This window comes from Podarcis gaigeae (assembly GCF_964106915.1).
Source record: "Podarcis gaigeae genome assembly, chromosome: 15".
NCBI classification, from domain to species: Eukaryota; Metazoa; Chordata; class Lepidosauria; order Squamata; family Lacertidae; genus Podarcis; species Podarcis gaigeae.
This window is the reverse complement of record NC_139692.1, coordinates 22,909,239-22,928,402: the sequence shown is the minus strand read 5'-3', so window position 1 is coordinate 22,928,402 and position 19,164 is coordinate 22,909,239. Positions and strand designations below refer to the sequence as shown.

At 45.1% G+C, this 19,164-nt stretch overlaps 1 protein-coding gene across 4 annotated transcripts in view; it reads right to left on the bottom strand.

Annotated features, from left to right (window-relative positions):
- Positions 1 to 19,164, bottom strand: part of GRIK4 (glutamate ionotropic receptor kainate type subunit 4) — a 476,479-nt gene that overhangs the window by 130,789 nt on the left and 326,526 nt on the right. For all 4 annotated transcript variants that reach the window (XM_083713950.1, XM_083713948.1, XM_083713951.1 and 1 more), the window contains exons 6-7: positions 13,806 to 13,984; positions 709 to 762 (exon numbers count right to left, since the gene is read on the bottom strand). In XM_083713950.1, coding sequence (XP_083570076.1) covers positions 709 to 762; positions 13,806 to 13,984 — 233 coding nt within the window. The remainder of the gene's footprint in view (positions 1 to 708; positions 763 to 13,805; positions 13,985 to 19,164) is intronic.

Below are 19,164 nucleotides of genomic sequence, written 5' to 3'. Positions count from 1 at the left end.
GGGGAAACCCAGCCAGATTGGCAGGGAATAAATAAATCATCATCATCATCATCATCACTATTATTAATCCGTACCACCTCTTAAAAACAAGCATATCATGAATTGACCTGTTTGACTTTCCCAGTGGTCTTGGTTGCAATGTTACACAATTGCTTGTCCGTTTTCCTACACCAGCCAGCCAGGTTTCCCGGGAGACTCACAAGTAGGCCATCCCTTTTGCTTATTCCCTGTATCTGGTATTGAAAGATATACTGTCTCCGAACATGGATGCTCCATTTAGCTGCCAGATTTGTTAGCCATCAGGAGACATCTTTCACAAATTTGCCCAAATCCTTTTTTTAAAAAAACTAAAAATGGCCTTGCAGAGTCTCCATAATGCAATGTAAACAAGCTGGAAAAGTGGAGATACATTGGTTTCTTTGGCTTGGCAGAAAAGGCTTATGAAAAACTTGGATAAGTGCATTGCTTAGGAGATGATGTTGCTTCTAGTCTACATATTTCACAACTTTTCAAGTCCTTTCATACTAATACTAATAAAATGCAAATACAGAGGAACCCTTCATCTCCCCCAGATTTCTCTCTCCTCTTCCTCTCATTCATGGCATCTGCCGAAGTGCCAGACACACTGCAGCTTGAACAGGTCAGCTTTCGTCAATAAGACTCTTATGGCGGCGGGGGGAGGGGGGCAGAGCTGAAGAAAAGTCTTACCAGATTAGTGAAGATATACGTGTAATAGGCTGACACCATTCCCAGTTCAGCTGCCTGCAAAGGAGAAGAGATGAGAGATTATGACAGCAGAAAGCCACCCGTTTTTTTGCTGCAGGGAGAGAGAATGTTTGCACATCATAGATGCATTCCTGATCTGAAGCTTATGAACTCTATTTTGCAGTGGGCGTATTCCTTAGTTCAGAGACAACCATGTACAGCTGCAATTGTCATCTGCTATCTCCCATTTTCTTGCTGTCAACTCCATCCTATGTATGTTAACTCCTCAGCCACTCACTCGGTTGTCCAGTGAGATTTGCTCCTTTGGATGTGTGCCTAGGATCTTCGGAAGGTAGCTCAGTGGTACTGCTCATGCTTGGAATGTAGAAGATTTCAGATACATCCCCCCAGAATCTCCAAGGAAAAGGTAGCATTGTGAGTTGAGGACCCTCCACCCGTATAGGATTATAATAATACACACAGACACATTATTTTAGGTTAATGGGCAAAATTAGGCCACAACTTTTATTGGTTACAGCATGTGAGTAGTATTGGCTTAGGCATTGGATGAAACAGCCATACCAGACTCCACCCCGCGCAGCCGGGAGTCATATTAGGGTTAACAACCAATGGGAGGAGCAACTGGAAGCTCCCCCATGACGTCACCGGGGGTCATGCCATGGCCTTAGCCACCAGCAGGGCATCGGACAGGATCCATGACCGCTGGATTCCTTTAACAGAATACCCAAAAGAGGAGGGGTAGATGATGGCGCATACCCAATCCTCCAACACAGCACACATGTTCCAATGTCCCAATCCAATGACCCCCTCTATCCATCCAGGCAAGATAGGGGCATTATCAGAATTCGAGAATATATTCCAGCCAGGCAAAAACACTCAAGGAGGATGTGAAGCAGAGGGAGTGGGGTGTGTGGACTGGGGAGAATTTCAATGGCCAGCTAGAAAGGCCCAGAGGGTCTGGGTTTCTCTGCTCCTGGACAAAATGGACCCATTTTGGTCTGATCTTAATCTTAGGCTTTTACTGGAAGCATAAAGAAACAGAAAGTGTGATTTGTTTGTGTTTCCTTCCCATTCCACCTCTTAGTAATATGCAAAGCTGCTGAAGTGAAATCGAAGCACAAATAAATTAGAGTTGCCACCCTGCCCAAATTTAGTGTGGGGGGGAGGGGGAGGGAGGCACTGCTCATTCACATATGCAAATGCATTTAAGTGTAGAACATTTAAAATCGTTGCCTGGGGTAGTGGGAGAACTAAAAAAAGCCATCCAGGTGACAAACAGCTCAAGAGAGACACAGACGCTCCTCAATTACAATCAGTCATTTGCTTCAGAGCAGGTTTCAGTGGCATCTCAGTCTTTGTAGCTGGCAACCCTCCCATTATCCCCGAGGGAAGTGAGCGGCAGAAATATCTGAGGCTGGTATTTGAAAACTCCTATCCAGAAGTCCCTCCTAGTTTTAAAGTCATTTGCCCCCTTTCATTTGGGGATGGGAGGGTTGAGGGAACCTTCCTTGTGAAAGAAATAATAACTAATCAAATGCTAAACTGTAAGAAAGAACATAAGAAGAGTCTGCTCAGTGCTGGATTTATGTATAGGCTAAGTAGGCTGATGCCTAGGGCCTCTAAATCTAGGGGGCCTCGTCAGCCCTCCCGCTCCCCAGTGGGCAGTCTCTCCTCTCCCAAAATTGCAAACCCAAGACTTCATGCAAGGGCAGGGCAACTCAGGCCCGGCAACTATTATACTCAGGGCTAGCCAGTGGGGCCCAATTTGAAGCAGTGGGGCGCAACTTGAATGTTTTTTGTAGGGCCCCAGTTCACAGCCAAAGTCTGCAAAATCTTATAGATATAAATAAAATCCATCTAGATTGCTCTGGTTCGGGCCCCCCCTTAGGAGCGGCCCGCGGAGCCCAATTTGGCCCAATTGTTCCAGTTGCATTAAGGTCAGCCCTGATGAGACTGTGCAGGGGTTGGACTTACAAGCCTGCACCTTCTAGGTCCCTGGTGTCACCATTCAGACTACAGACTCAAGGACTTGTTATGGAAATAAGGCGGGGCACTTATTGGAAATCAGTTTTGTCACCTCTTCCCCCCAAACCCCGAGACAATGAGCCCAGCCACCTTTTATTCACAGTCATATAAGCACTACACTACAGCATGGTCATAAACCTGTACACCCAATATGTAGCAATGGAGATTTATGTTACTGCTTTATGAATGAACATTGTGTTTTATGAACGGACTCTGTATTTTGTGAATAGGGAGCTCTAGAATCTGACAGCTAACCAACTGGGTACTACCAAACAGCGACCCCCACTGCTGAAAGCAGGTAACAAGCAGGGAATGCTTCAGCTCAGCCTTTGCACTGTTGACTGAACACCCCCTGCTGTGCAGATAATGGAGAAAGCTCATAAATTGTATCCCTTCTAGGATCCTGGCCAACTCTGTTATGCTGGTGTAAACCCTGGTGCACCAGAAGCCCCGAAAAGCAGCAAATAAAACCCGCTCATACGTCAGCAACTGATAAGACTTGTCAACCAGTTCTTCCAAAGCCTTCCTAAATTATAAAGCTCCAAAATACAGGCCAAAAGAGAGCAGGTCTGGGAAGAGCAAGGCATACAATGGGCACCACCAGTGAAAAGTTCCTGCTCTGTGTAGCTCCTGCCCTGTCATTTGATAGGGTGCCCACTTGCCCTCCTTCTTGACATGGAATGCTCTCTATTGGAGTCTCCAGGTCCAGTACAAAGACCACAAGAAGGGAAAGCAGGGACCTTGAAGTTCCCAACAGCTGTTAATCAAGCAAGCAAGCAAGCAAGCAAGCACACAGGTCACATTTGCCACAGTCAGGATGCCTAAGTCCTGGCCAGGCCTGCACCCAATCTTGTTTTTGTACAATCTTGTTTGTCCTTAGTAACCAAAATTATATTATCAACATATACACAGGGGCAGAATAAGGGGGTCGGAGGAGGCAGGTCGCCCTGGGTGCCATTCTGGGAGGGGTGACAAGGTGCCCCCTGCCTCCCCCAAGCTGTAGAGCAGCCAAGGGCACGTGCAGTCCGTATGGGCGCCACTCGCGTGCCATCTGTACAGGCGTCTATACAGGATACTGCTCGCACGGCAGCCAGTATGGTCGCTGTGCAAGCGTATTACTTTTATTCGCAGGCCGTCAGCTTGGGAGTCAACCAGGAACTGCGCAACAATAGAAGGATTAGCAAACACTAGGGATGCTTTAGATATTTGTCTTCCATTTCTGAACCCAAAGAATCTGGTTGTGGTCCAGTAAGTACCTGCACCTAACACTAGGCTATTACAGGGAAGCTGCACACTTTCACTGGTGACTTGTAACACTGATTGATGACTAGCATGTGTAAACGGCCCTGTGCAGATATAACACCAAAGACAACACTCACATTTCACATCACCTATCTTTCAAACACACTGTTTTCCTTGGATTTTCTGCAACTGATGAATGACTACATTGAGTTATTATGAGTCCTGTGTGGGAATGAACCATCCCCAGTCTATCAGGGCTTTCATAGCACTCTTTGAAACTTCAAACATGATGTTCTTCAGTCAGACTGTCATACAGATAAAGAACCTCTGCTTGATTAATGATACGTTAGTTGATTAATCAATCAATTAAAACTGCATAAATCTGCATTTGAATAAAAGTAATACTTGTAAAGAAAAAATAATTCTTGTTTTTAGACAACGTACACACAGTGCTTGATAAACCTCATCAATAGGGCCCAATGGTCTTCTGCCATGGGGTGGAGATCTGCTTCCTCAGTTTTATTGAGTCTATTGAAACTTGACTGAATCGTTTTAAAGCTGTCCTTATAGTTTCATATTTTATTGCTCTGTTTCTTATTAATAACATTTTCATTATATTAGAATTTTATTGTATTAGAACATTCTATGTAATGAATTTGCATATCCTCTCTCTCTCTCTCTCTCTCTCTCTCTCTCTCTCTCCCTGTCTGTCTCTTTCTCCAGCCTTCTTGAACTTTTAGGAAAGGAACACAGCAAATGTTTAAATAAATACATGTAAAGACTGCAATTCTAAATATACTTGTCCATGATCCATTGAACAGAGGAGGACTTCCTTCTGAGAAAACAAGGACAAGAGTCTCATGTAAATATTGTGTCTGCTTTAAAATGGTGTCTGGGTGCAGTCCTTGGCTGAATGAGTTACAACTGACTCCTGAAAAGATGGAGATATTATGAATGGATTTTTCCCCAGGTCTGCAAACTGGGCTGTATATGTATAAGTGTACAGTGGTACCCGTTCAACTTCCAAAACATTCAAGAACCAAGGCATGGCTTCCAATTGGCACAGGCACCTGGAAACAATAGCTGGCAACCACATCGGCTATTTGGCTTCTGAAAAGCATTCGAAAACCGGAACACTTTGTTTGTCAACTAAGCCGTTTGAGAACCAAGGTTCCAATGTATATGTATATGGGTTCTAGGTGGGGATGAAGGAGCAGGTGCATAGTCTTTTATTCACACAAGAACCCTCTGAGGTAGATTACAATGAGAGATAGCAACTGGTCCAACGGAACCTAATGAGCAAGAGTTGAACTTCGATCTCCCAGGCCTGACATTTTCCCAAGCCTGACAGAGCTACTTTGAGTGGCAGAGAAAAAACCAAAAAAGTTCTTTCCTAGCATCTCGTTCTGCTCTTCTGCTCCAAACACTGCCTCCTCTCATATTCACTGTGCAAATCTGAGCCTGATTTTTAGCTTGGGGCAGGCAGGGACATCAGTTCTCCGTGCAGCCAGCTTTGAAGTCAGAGGCTTTCCATTCCAAGGGCAGATAATCAAAGAAAGCCACAAATTATTTTTCCTGGCCACCTTCACACAAACATACACATACTGGCAGGTGGGAAGCCAGGATGGGGCTGTCAGCAGAGAAGCAACCGTGCAACTCTGGACCATATGGGGGGGAGGATGTGAACTGAGAGTCAGTGGCAGATTCATCGTTCAAGGTTGGTAGGGCTGGAAAGCAGAATCTAGTCAGAGCTCTGTAAATCAAAGATAGTATTTCAACTTTGCTAGCAAAGAAGCGCGGGGAGGCGACCAGGTGGGAACACGGAATGACATCCTGTTGGGAATGGAGATGCATTGCCAACTGAGATAAAAGGCAGGCAGTTTGATTGGCAGAGCTCATTCTTCATGAAAATATGGGACAAGCTAGACTGATGGGAGAGAGAAGGGGGGAAATGGAGCAGTCCATGGCATGGAAATAAGAAAGCTATGCATGGCCCACTGCCAATATCTCTACACTTCCATTCAGGACCAGAACATCTGAATAGGAAGCATATACCGTATTTTTCGTTCTATTAGATGCGCCGGACCATAGGACGCACATAGTTTTTAGGGAAGGAAAACAAGAAATAAGGGAACAAAAAATAAGAAAACAACGCAAAGCATCCTGAGCTAAGAGGGAGAGCTCCTCCATCTTCGCTCAGGAGGCTTTGCGGGGCTATCCCTGAAGCCAGGAGAGGAAGCGGGATCGGTGTGGGAAGCCCTCCTGGCTTCAGTGAAAGCAAGCCTACTGGCTTTCCCCCTACCTCCCGCAAGAGCCACACACTCTTTAAAGCTCTTGGGGGCTTTTCTGGGTGGTGGGTAAGGGACAGAGCTGCATGCTCTGCCGCAAAAGCCAGGGATAGCCGTGCAAAGCCTCCGCAGGGGAGCGGGATGAAGGTGCTGCTAAATAAGAAGCCAGGACAGCCAGCGGGATCCCAGCGGCAGCCCTTCTCCCTCCTCAGAGAAGAGCCGCGCACACACTCCACACGACTCTTTAAACGGAGCGCTGACCAGAGCCTCCCGCCTACATTCGCTCCATAAGACACTCACACATTCCCCCTTACTTTTTAGGAGGGGAAAAGTGTGTCTTATAGAGCGAAAAATACAGTACAGAAGAACAGAAGAAAAGCTTGCTGCATCAGGACAATAGCCCTTCTAGACCAGCATCCTGTTTTCACAGTGGCCAACCAAATGCCTGCAGGAAACTCCCAAGGAGGACTTAAGCACAAGAGCCCTCTCCCCTCCTGTGGTCTTCAGCAACTGGAATTCAGAAACATCGCTGCCTCCGACCATGGAGGGACAGCCTAGCCATTGTGGCTACTAGCCACTGCTAGCCTTAACCTCCATGAATTTGTCTAATCCTCTTTTAAAGCCATTCAAGTTGGTGGCAATCACGGCCTCTTGCAGGAGCGAGTTCCACAGATCCACTATGTGCTGTGTGCAGAAGTACTTTCTTTTATCTGTTTGTTGGATGCCCTTGAATTCTACTAATTTTCAGAGAGGGAGAAAAAACTTTTCTCTATCCACTTCCTCCAAGCCATGAATACTTTTTTGAACTTCTATCATTTCGCCTCTTACTGTTCTCTAAACTAAAAAGCCCCAAGCACTGAAACCTTCCCTCAGAGGAGAGTTGCATAAAATATATACTTGAATTCCAACGTACGTAAGTCAGATACATGCAATCAATTATCAGATTTCTTTAAAAGGAAATGGACCGTGTGGTTTTGATCTGCATACTTTGGACTGTACACACAAGGGAATTATTGGGAAATGTCAACCCTGTGTGCAAATGCAGAGCCATTGGGTGTTAGGTAGGTGTACTGCTTGGTCACTGAAGGGAAGTACAGTCTCACTTCCCACAATGCAATGGGCCAGACTGAGAGAGAAGCACCATCTGATCTGGCCCAACATTTGTCAGGGAGAGGACCACGGCTCAGAGGAAGCGTGCATGCTTTGGCTTTAGGAAGCGTGCATGCTTTGGCTTTAGGCTTTGCCTTAAATTATTATTATTATTATTATTATTATTTATTATTTATACCCCTCCCATCTGGCTGGGTTTCCCCAGCCACTCTGGGCGGCTTCCAACAAAACACTAAAATACAATAACCTATTAAACATTAAAAGCTTCCCTAAACAGGGCTGCCTTTAGATGTCTTCTAAAAGTTTGGTAGTTATTTTTCTCTTTGACATCTGGTGGGAGGGTGTTCCACAGGGTGGGCGCCACTACCGAGAAGGCCCTCTGCCTGGTTCCCTGTAACTTGGCTTCTTGCAGTGAGGGAACCACCAGAAGGTCCTCGGCGCTGGACCTCAGTGTCCGGGCAGAACGATGGAGGTGGAGACGCTCCTTCAGATATACTGGACCGAAGCCATTTAGGGCTTTAAAGGTCAGCACCAACACTTTGAATTGTGCTCGGAAATGTACTCGGAACCAGTGTAGGTCTTTCAAGACCGGTGTTATGTGGTCTCGGCGGCAGCTCCCAGTCACCAGTCTAGCTGCCGCATTCTGGATTAGTTGAGACCCTGGAGAGCTGCTGCCAGTCAGAGCAGGCAACACTGGGCAGGTGGGCAAACAGTCTGACCTGATGGAAGCCAGAGCTTCCTACATTCCCAAAGCAATTCCCTCATCCCGGTCTCAATGCAGCAAAACAATGACAAGTGGAAGCAGGCAGGCAAAGACGCCTGACAGACACTGGAGAGGAGCCAAGCAGCTTCACCAGGAGACCTGTAGCTCAGGTTGAAAAGCAAGAAAGCCTTCTGGGCTTCCTAGGCTTTACATAGGAGGAAGCATCAGGTTGCTTGAGTGTCTCTTTAGCAGGGCTTCCCAGAAGTATCTGGCCAGTGGTTTGAAGGGAGGCACAGTGGGTATGCAGCTTGCTCAGTTTCCCATTGTGCCCAGTTTGAGATCTGAAGTGCCAGAGAGAGAGAGAACAGGCACACATGCCCTGTGGCGTGTTTAAAAGTGCCCTCAGGGAAGCAAAATACCCCTGTCAAAAATAAGAGGTTGCTTATCTTCTGCTTTCAGGGCATGCCTACCACCAGCAGCAGCAGCAACCGAGTAAAACTTTTGCTACCATCTTCTTGCTTCTCTTTGCTACTGCTCTTGTCTGAAGGGAGAGGTAAGATTCAGGAGCATCCCTGGAGGAGGACCTTGGGTCCACCCGGTGCTGATTTGCAACAGCTGGCCTGATACCAGACATTTGGGTGGGGAGGTTAAAAATGGAAAAATAGTCGTTTATTTGCTAATTGGTAGGCGGGCATATTTTTTGTTTATTTGCCATTTGTTAATGAAATTTGTTATTACTTATATGGTGGGTGTGTAGTTTTTTGTTTATTCATAAATATAATGTTAGATGATATATTGACGTATTGTATGATCCCCCTTTCCCCCCTTTCTTTATGGTATTGTGTATGTGTGTGTAATATATGTGTGTAATATATACATTGCTGTAAGTCATTTGAAGACCTTCAGGTGACAAGTGACTAATGAGTTAGTTAGTTAGTTAGTTGGTTAGTTAGTTAGTTAGTTAGTTAACACCTCATCTAGCAGGGTTCATCTGGAGCTCTGGTTAAGTGCTGTGCTGGCTCAGTCTAGCCAATGCTTGCTTTTCACTCTGCAAAACCTGGACCTCACAAGTAGCTGTTTTGGGATCATCACCATCTGTCTTTGCCAAGTTTGCCCTCCCTCTGCAAGTGCCGCAAAAATTCTGTGCTTGCTGAGTTGTACTTTTATGCAGGAGATGAAACACAACCCCATATCTCTATCTGTTTATGTTTCTCCTAAGCCATCTCCCTTAAGAATCTCTTGCTTAAGTGAACCACATTAAACTGTACTGAGGATGTAACAGGGTTTCTCCCCCCTTTTCTTATTTTTAAGAAAAGCAACCCTTTCAATCTTTGACATCTTTATGTCGGTCACGGCAGGAGAATACCCCAGAGAAAGGAGGAGGGGAGTCAAAAGAGCCTCTAGTTCTGTAGCTGTGCAACATTACTATGGCAACAGGCTGAAGGGGTAGCCCTCAATACAGAGCGAATTCATTCAAATCCTTTATTGACTCCGCAGAGAAAGAGGGAGGGAGAAAAGAGAAGCCACATCTTGGCTCTAATTTCCCACACAAAATGCAACAGGTTGAGGTTTTTAGCAAAATACGAAAGGTCAAAACCAAAGGGTGTCCTTTGATTCTGATTCACACATGTACACACCAGCTACTTGGCTGATGAGCAATTAAAATAATGCAATGGTGCACTGATGAGACCCATTAGCTTGCAGAAGATCTCTCTGATCTCTCTCCGAGAACTGGGCAGACTCCGTTAGCAACTTATTTTTGACCTTTGTCTGCGGACAGAAGACAAGCTGATCTGTACCTGCAATGACTAATAATGGGGACAACTTTGCATGAACACAAAATCTGCCACTTTTGATCTGAAAGCCCAGGCAGGCAGCGGGGAGTTTCTAAATACAGATACATTCACAGAGCTGCACTCTTCATCTCTGCTCCCTATGGGGAAAACAACCATTAATCGACATCAGAGATGCAGTCACACAGGCATGCAGCTTTTCTGGGAGAACTTTTCCCTCAGCTATAAGTAATGATTGCTTATGTTTTTGTACAATTTTTGTGCAACGAGGGCTCCAAGGATAAGTGACAATTTCTTAACAATTAATGTGACAATGACTTAGTGCAGCGTGATTCCAGCAGCCTAGCCAGTTAACCGTGTGCAAAGTTATATTCAGGAGTCTTCACAAGTTCAAGAAGGACACTGACAAACTGGAATGTGCCCAGAGGAGGGCAACCAAAATGGTCAAAGGCCTGGAAACGATGCCTTATGAGGAACAGCTAAGGGAGCTGGGCATGTTTAGCCTGGAGAAGAGGGGGATAAGGGGTGATATGATAGCCATGTTCAAATATATAAAAGGATGTCACATAGAGGAGGGAGAAAGGTTGTTTTCTGCTGCTCCAGAGAAGCGGACACGGAGCAATGGTTCCAAACTACAAGAAAGAGGATTCCACCTAAACATTAGGAAGAACTTCCTGACAGTAAGAGCTGTTCGACGGTGGAATTTGCTGCCAAGGAGTGTGGTGGAGTCTCCTTCTTTGGAGGTCTTTAAGCAGAGGCTTGACAACCATATGTCAGGAGTGCTCTGATGGCAGGGGGTTGGACTCGATGGCCCTTGTGGTCTCTTCCAACTCTATGATTCTATGATTCTAAGTCTTCTAGACCAGAGATGAGGAACCTGTGACCCTCCAGTAGACCACACAATTGCTATTATCCCTCACTATTGACCATTGTGGCTATGGCAGTTTGGAGATGGAGTCCAAAGCATTAGGAGGACCACAGGTTTCCCTAACCCTGCTCTAGTCTGATCCAGTACTATATAATTCAGAATGAAATTCATTACAAAATGGGAAGGAGAGAAACTTAAGGTTTGAATAAAGTGAGACCAGTATTGCATTCCAATAAAGTGAGACCAGTTATTCTCCAACCGCATTGGCATTGTGCTTTCATTGCACTGAAATGAATGGAACGGAATAACCTAATGACAATGTACTTACAGTGGTACCTTGGGTTACATACGCTTCAGGTTACAGACTCCGCTAACCCAGAAATAGTACCTCAGGTTAAGAAATTTGCTTCAGGATGAGAACGGAAATCGTGCTCCGGTGGCGCGGCGGCAGTGGGAGGCCCCATTAGCTAAAGTGGTGCTTCAGGTTAAGAACAGTTTCAGGTTAAGTACGGACCTCCGGAATGAATTAAGTACTTAACCTGAGGTACCACTGTATATAATTTGTATAAGTAATTACACATTATGAAATCTTGCCACAGCAGACAGTGGGACGAATAATGTAGTTTGGGGTAGAAGACAAATTGCAGCAGAACAGAAACAGGGGCAATACAGGGCAGATCACAAAGCAATGTCTTCTTGCACAGAAATCGGCACTGAGGCCTCAGTATAAATGACTTGGGCCTCAAATACCAGAAAGACCGCCTTCTTCCCTACAGATCCTCTTGGGTGCTAAGATCAATGGGGTGGGGGAGGCCTCTTGGTAGTGCCTCTGCCTTCAAACACTCAGGGTGGTGGCTGTGGCAGATGGGGAGAAGGCCTTCTCTGTGGCAGCCCCTAAGTTGTGGAAATCCCTTCTGACACCTACATTGCACAGTTTCAGTGAATACTGAAGATGCACCTATTCACCCTGGCTTTTGACACTTGAGATTTATGATTTTAGAACCCACCTTATTTTTGTAATTTTAAGTTCTTCTAAACTGGGGGGTTTTTAATATTGTGTTTTAAGATTGCTCACCTTTTACAGTGGGTGGCATTGTGGACTGGCATCTGGACCCCTGTTGTGACCCAGATCGGGGGTTAGGGATTGATACCTCCTCTGTGCCAACCCCGGCTGCGTCCCCCCTGCCCGGCCAATCTATGGGCTTCCCTTTTTCGCCAGGGGCTTCCCTCTCTTGCCTCCACTTGGTTTTTGCCTACCTTGTAGCAATCGTCACAACTTTGTAAGGTTAGGCATTGGGTAAGCCTTTGCATAAGGGAGGGGAGGTTGTAGCCTCTATCTGCTCCTTCTTGATAAGGGTATCCTGTTAAAAGGATCCAAGGATCTCTTTCAGCTTCTGCCTTCTGGAAGAAGGTATAGGGTTATAAAGGCCAGGACTAGCCTCCTGAGAGACAGTTTCTACCCAAATGCAATTCTGGTCCTAAACGCAGCATAAGGGGTCTCTACAGTATAGTGTATTTTAAAATGGGGTTTCAGAGTTTTTAGAGGTTTTTGAATATTTTATGTAGTTTTTATGTGGTTTTATGTAGTTTTTATGTAGTTTTGTAGTAGTTTTATGTAGTTTTGTAGTAGTTTTATGTAGTTTTTCAATTTCATTGTCCTGCATGGGACAATGACAATAAAGATATTGTATCGTATCGTATCAAGGGTGTGGATTCTGTCTGAAGACTGGACGTGGGGTAGGGCCATGCCACGACCCCAATGGGCACCCCTCAGTGTGCCCCTATTTGATGTAAGTCATAGGGCTCCCCCTTCTTGTGGTTTACCCTTAGTTTGACTCCCTGCAGATGGGTGGGAGTCAAGATATAGCCCAGTTTCATCCAATGCCTAAGCCAAATCGCTCCCTTCTTTAACCAATAAAGTTGTGGTCTGTTTTAGCCCATAACCCTAAATACTCATGTCGGTGTGTTTATTAATCAATGGGGAACTGGAGGCATGGAGCCTTGGCACACAATATTAATTTTGTGTCTTAATAGTTGTAACCCACCCTGGGACTTTAAGGTGAAGGGCAGGAAATAAACTGTAATAATAAAGTAATAATAATAATGATATACACTTCTGGGCAGAGTGCTCCACTAGGTCCCAACCAACCACATATTATGAAGTTTCTGAGTCAAGTCCCAGTTTCCCTGGCAGTTCTTTCGAAATATCACGGGACTCTGTACACTGGCAAGTTCCACAGGGTAAAAAAAGGCTCCCTCTCTTCCGCTCCGGGATACGTGAAATGAATACCACCACAAAGCAATCTCACGCTTTCCTAAACCATACGTCTGTGCTCACCAGCGTGTGTTGATGAGGCTGCAGATCCAAACTGTTGTTTATAAATTGTTAATATTGTTTCCCTTTCTAATGGACTGGCTGGGAGCTCAGCCAAAGATTTAAAGCCAAAGGCTTTCGCAGAGAGAAAGAAAAGAAAAAAATATTGGGGGGGAAAGAGAGAAAATGATCAATTTTTAAAGAAAGCTGTTAAAACACATGGGGAAAACAAAACAATATATATATATATATATATATATATATATATAGGCCACAGACTTAAAACAAGAAATCCAGTGCACTGTTTTATACAGACTGCTCTCGAACAACAGGTCCCAGAGACTGAAGTACATTGCTGTTCAGATGTGGATAGACATCCATGGAAATGTATGTGGGTGTCACATGCACCATGTAATGTAGAAGTCCTCCGGTTGTTTTCCCATCAGCCCTCTCCCAGCACAACATTTGGAGGGCTTCATGTTGAGGGAGGCTGATAGAATGACAGGCCTGTCCTCCATGAATTTGTCTAAACCTTAAAAAAAAAAAAGATTATCAAAGCTGGTAGTCGTCACCCCACCTCGTGGAAGTGATTTCTGTAATATAATTGCATGTTTTGTCAGCCCTGAACCTACTTGCCAGTCTGTTTCATTGAGTAAGCCTGGGATCAAGGTGTTAACCTGGTTCTCCCATCCCAACCTCGGCAAGCTCAGGTGATGAATAGTTGCCTGCCTCTTACCTTCTGAAGGATGATGTGGGACATGGAAGCATTGGCGTGTACAATGATGGTGGCTGTCTTGTCGTCCCTGATCTCCTTTAGCAACGGTGTGGGGTCCCGGCTGTCATCCAGCATCCGGATCGAGAGAGTTTCCTTAGAGATCAGGAACTGACGGAGCAGCTTCTCCAGGTTTAGAAGGCCTGCAGGTGAGAGAAAGACCATTTTCTACTGGGCCAAGTTTAAGGTGTTACCAATAATACATAAAGCCCTTAACATCTCGGGACCAGTTTACCTGCGAGATCACCTTTCCCTATACACACCCACTTGATCACTTTGATTTATGGAACTGGCACTGCTCCAAGTGCCACATAACACTCACTACGCTGTTATAAGAAACTGATATTTTAGGGTCGCAACAGCCAAACTTTGGAACTCCATGTCTATTGACATCAGGCTTGAACCTTCACTGAACTCTTTTTGGCTCCTGCTAAAAACATTTTTGTTTTTAGACAAGCCTACCTAGACATGTAGAATGTTAAGCCGGTTTTTAGCAATGATCTTGATTATTTTTTGAATGCTTTAAATAGTTGTTCTTAACTGAGAATTTTTCTGTTGCATTCTTTTTGTAAACTACTGTAAGGCTTTCCTCTTTTTATAATCAAATGGTATATACATTTAGCTAAATGAATAAATAAAATGTTCTAATCCTCTCCTGCCACGTTTCCAATTTCTAAAACCCCCTCATTTCCCTGCAAATGCTGAAGCATCACTGTACAACTTCATTTGGGCTCATCATTGTCTCACTTGTCATTCCTCCCCTGTCTGCAACCTTCCCATCTCTGAGACATCCTTCAATGTCTCAGATGCGCTTTGAAGGTGATCTGGAAACTACAACTAATCCAGAATGCAGCAGCTAGACTGGTGACTGGGAGCGGCCACTGAGACCACATAACACCAGTCTGGAAATACATTGGCTCCCAGTACATTTCCGAGCACAATTCAAAGTGTTGGTGCTGACCTTTAAAGCCCTAAACGGCCTCGGTCCAGTATACCTGAAGGAGCGTCTCCACCCCCATCGTTCTGCCCAGACACTGAGGTCCAGCGCCGAGGGCCTTCTGGCGGTTCCCTCACTGCGAGAAGTGAGGTTACAGGGAACCAGGCAGAGGGCCTTCTCGGTAGTGGCACCCACCCTGTGGAACGCCCTCCCACCAGATGTCAAAGAGAACAACAACTACCAGACTTTTAGAAGACATCTGAAGGCAGCCCTGTTTAGGGAAGCTTTTAACAACTGATGTTTTAATGTATTTTTAATCTCTTGTTGGAAGCCGCCCAGAGTGGCTGGGTTTCCTCAGCCAGATGGGCGGGGTATAAATAATAAATTATTATTCTTATTATTCTTTTTATTATTTAGTCTCCAATTGGCATTTTCCCTTTACTTTCCTTGTTGCTTGCTCCTGAGTACTTTATGAGTGTATTTTGGGTTGTTTTTCAGGGGAAGTGGTGTGTCATGCCACTAGGTAGCCATTGTCTGGATAGCTCAGTTGGTTAGAACATGGTGCTGATAATGCCAAGGCTGCAAGTTCGATTCCCCGTGTGGGACAGCTGCCTATTCCTTCATTGCAGGGGCTAGACTAGAGAAGAAGGAGATTTCAGCAGATTTGGAAACCAATACTTTTCTTTGACTTTTCTGGAAGTTCTGTCAGCTTCTAGCACTTAGCAGCTAGGTTTTCTGTTCCAAAATTAATCCAGTTATGACAAATCATTTCATTTTTATAATGAATAGAGCATTTGACTGTTATAATGGTAGTCTGAGCTATCTGCCTGAAGTGTACTAGCAGTGCTCTGCCTGTATAATTTAAGGTACCTTGCCTGACAGAAATATTGCATGTGTATGTGAGGGACTATTATCTACCTGTGTGAATTTGTGCAGTAAAAATAAATACAATAAAACACACTGATTAAAGCAACATTTACGCCCCCAACACTCAAAATCCATGTAAAACTGTGTGTGCAGTCTTTACGTCCATAACAATCAAAGACTGGCATCTATAATACTGTTCCCCTTGAATCGATTGCTTCTGAAAGCAATGTTTTTCGTTGATTAACTGCCTCACTTTTAAATGATTAAAGTAACAATTGCAATAACTTGCTGCAGGTGACATTTTGAGGATATTTAATGAAGATAATAGTTACTCTCAAATGAATAACCCAGACAAACGAGCTCATGTTTGGACAATCTTCTTGCTGAACCTCCTCCTTCTTCCACCTCCCTCCTACTGTGGTACTTTTCACCAGGCAGAACCGGAATTAAAATCAGATGGAACCTGATTAAGAAATCCAGAATTTTATTCAGTAATAAATGGATTCATGATTCATGCTGTTAATCAATAGATGTAAAGCTTTCAGCCATGAAATAATGTCCTGGAGCTTTGGGAAGGCCCTCTGTAACAATAAAAATAACTGGCTCAATTTAATAAAATTTAGAGCACACCTGCATCAGCACAGCTGCATGCCTTCATCTGCCCAGCTGCAACAAAGCATTTCTCCCCTGTATCGGTCTCTACAACCACAGCAGGTGCTGTAACTCCAACAGTTTGACTTCACCTCTTCCATTATATCCTATTGAGATGGATGGATGCCAACCTCAAAGAACTAAATAGGTATGTTGGCATAAAAAGGTGTTCAAGGTGTTCTGAAAGTTAGTCCTGAGGCTGCCTGCCTAACCTCTGCTAGAAGGATGTTCCATAGCATGGGACCAGTGATACTAAATGTCCGACTTCTAGTTTGAAGCCAGTGGAGCTTCTGAAACATGGGGGACAACTAGTGGTCCTCTGGATGGCTGTGGATGTTTGCAAGTGATAGTATTGATGGCCCAGGTCATCTCTCCATTCCAAGGAGCAGGGTCAGCCCACTCATGAGGCAAGGTGAGATGACTGCCTCAGGCGGCAGGATCCACCGGGGCAGCAAATTCCAATGTAGATCTCTATCCCCACCTGTTCCTGATGTAGATCTTCACTCACCCCTTCTTCTACCTTGGCAGGGAAGGAGGCATCATTTTGTGGTTCATCTCAGGTGCCAAAGTGTCTTGGGCCAGCCCTGCCAAGGAGAGGCCAGAGCCTTGGCACGAACACCAGTTTATCTGTGCATTAAACCCCCAGAGACATCAGGGGAAAAATAAATCTGGATACATAGGTCTCAAAGGGTATCATCCTCCACCTCTGTCCAAGTCCAAGAAAGCATGTGCCGCATTTTCCCGTGTATAAGACGACCCCTATTTTTGGGAGCCTTCAACAGTTGTTGAGCTTATTTTGTAAGTTCGCTGAGCTGTTGAGCAGCTTTTCAATGAGCCCCCGCTCTGGCTGACAGAACTGGTGCCATAATACACCTCATACAGGCACTCACAAAATACTCTTCCTAAGCAGGACCATAAAGAAGGCTGATCGCCGAAAAATTGATGCTTTTGAATTATGGTGCTGGAGGAGACTCTTGAGAGTCCCATGGACTGCAAGAAGATCAAACCTATCCATTCTGAAGGAAATCAGCCCTGAGTGCTCACTGGAAGGACAGATCCTGAAGCTGAGGCTCCAATACTTTGGCCACCTCATGAGAAGAGAAGACTCCCTGGAAAAGACCCTGATGTTGGGAAAAATGGAGGGCACAAGGAGAAGGGGACGACAGAGGACGAGATGGTTGAACAGTGTTCTTGAAGCTACCAGCATGAGTTTGACCAAACTGCGTGAGGCAGTGGAAGATAGGAGTGCCTGGCATGCTCTGGTCCATGGGGTCACGAAGAGTCGGAAACAACTAAATGATTAAGCAAAAGCAAAGCCTGGAAGAGCAGATAAGCAGCCTCCTCTCTGACATTTCCCTGCTACCGCCGCAGTACCAGCCCTTGCTTACTTAGCATATTAACCTGCGTATAAGACGACCCTCAATTTATCAGAAAAAAAACAGAAAAAGGTTGTCTTATACATGGGAAAATACGGTAATTCAAACCTAACCAGACAGCAGTCTGTCCATGACCAAAGAGCCATTCCCTATTCCTCCATTCTTAGTTAAGAATGTAAGAACAGCCCATCTAATCTAGCATCATAAGAACCTAGGAAGAGCTTGCAGGATCAGGCCAGCATCCTGCTATCTCAGTGGCCACCCAGATCCCTGTGTGAAACCATCAAGCAGGACCCAAGCTCAAGAGCTCTCTTCACTCCTGTGGCTTCCCACAATTGGTCTTCAGAAGCATTGCTGCCTCTGACCATGGAGGAACAGCATAGCTACATTAATGTAAAGCATTAGTACTGGCTATAAAAAGCTTGAGGACTGGTAAAATTCATGGTAAATCTATGCTTCTGTTGTAAACCACATTGGTACCTTGCAAGTCGAACAGAATCCATTCCGGAAGTCCGTCTGACTTCCAAAACATTAGGAAACCAAGGTGCAGCTTCTGATTGGCTGCGGGAAGCTCCTGCAGCCAATCAGAAGCCACGTTGGACATTAGGGTTCCAAAGAACTTTCACAGACCGGAACACTCACTTCTGGGTTTGTGGTGTTTAGGAGCCAAAACTTTGACTCACAAGGCATTTGGGATTCAAGGTACAACTGTATGTACATTTTGTGGATGTTGTTAGAGTACCATCTCCTTTTTATAATTGTATTCTATTATGGCTAGGAGCCATTTATTAACCCCAACCCCCTGGAAAACTGGGGACTGTTTATTAGAGAGTCCAATCCTACCTCCAGACTATAATTCAAAAAGTATATTGGGAAGAGGGACTAATACTTAGAAGAGGAGCTGCAATGACCACAGATTTTTCACGAGTTATAGCACTCTGCTCCCATCTCCCTCACCTTCCCCAGCTTCTGCTAAGTCTCTAGCAGAGATGCCAGCCTGAATAAAATATTGTGTGGGAGGGGTGGTAAGCCCCACTCCGCATAATCGATCACAAGATGTGGTGCGCACACACCCTTTGAATGGCAATGTCCACTCAAATATTTTATTGGAGGGGCAAAAGGACCTCGGTCTCTAGGAGTTGGCTCCTATGGTCTCTAGACTGTAAGCTCTTTGGGGACAGGGGGCTTTGTAAAGTATGGTGTACATGAGAGGTACTATATAATCACCATCGTTAATAGCAATAAGGGAGCGGGTGGTGTTGTGGTCTAAACCACTGAGCCTCTTGGGCTTGCTGATCAGAAGGTAGGCAGTTCGAATCCATGTGGTGGGGTGAGCTCAGCTCCCATTGCTCGGTCCCAGCTCCTGCCATCCTAGCAGTTTGAAAGAATACCAGTGCAAGCAGATAAATAGGTACTGCTGCAGCAGGAAGGTAAATGGCATTTCCGTGTGCTCTGGCCCTTGTCACAGTGTCCCATTGTGCCAGAAGCGGTT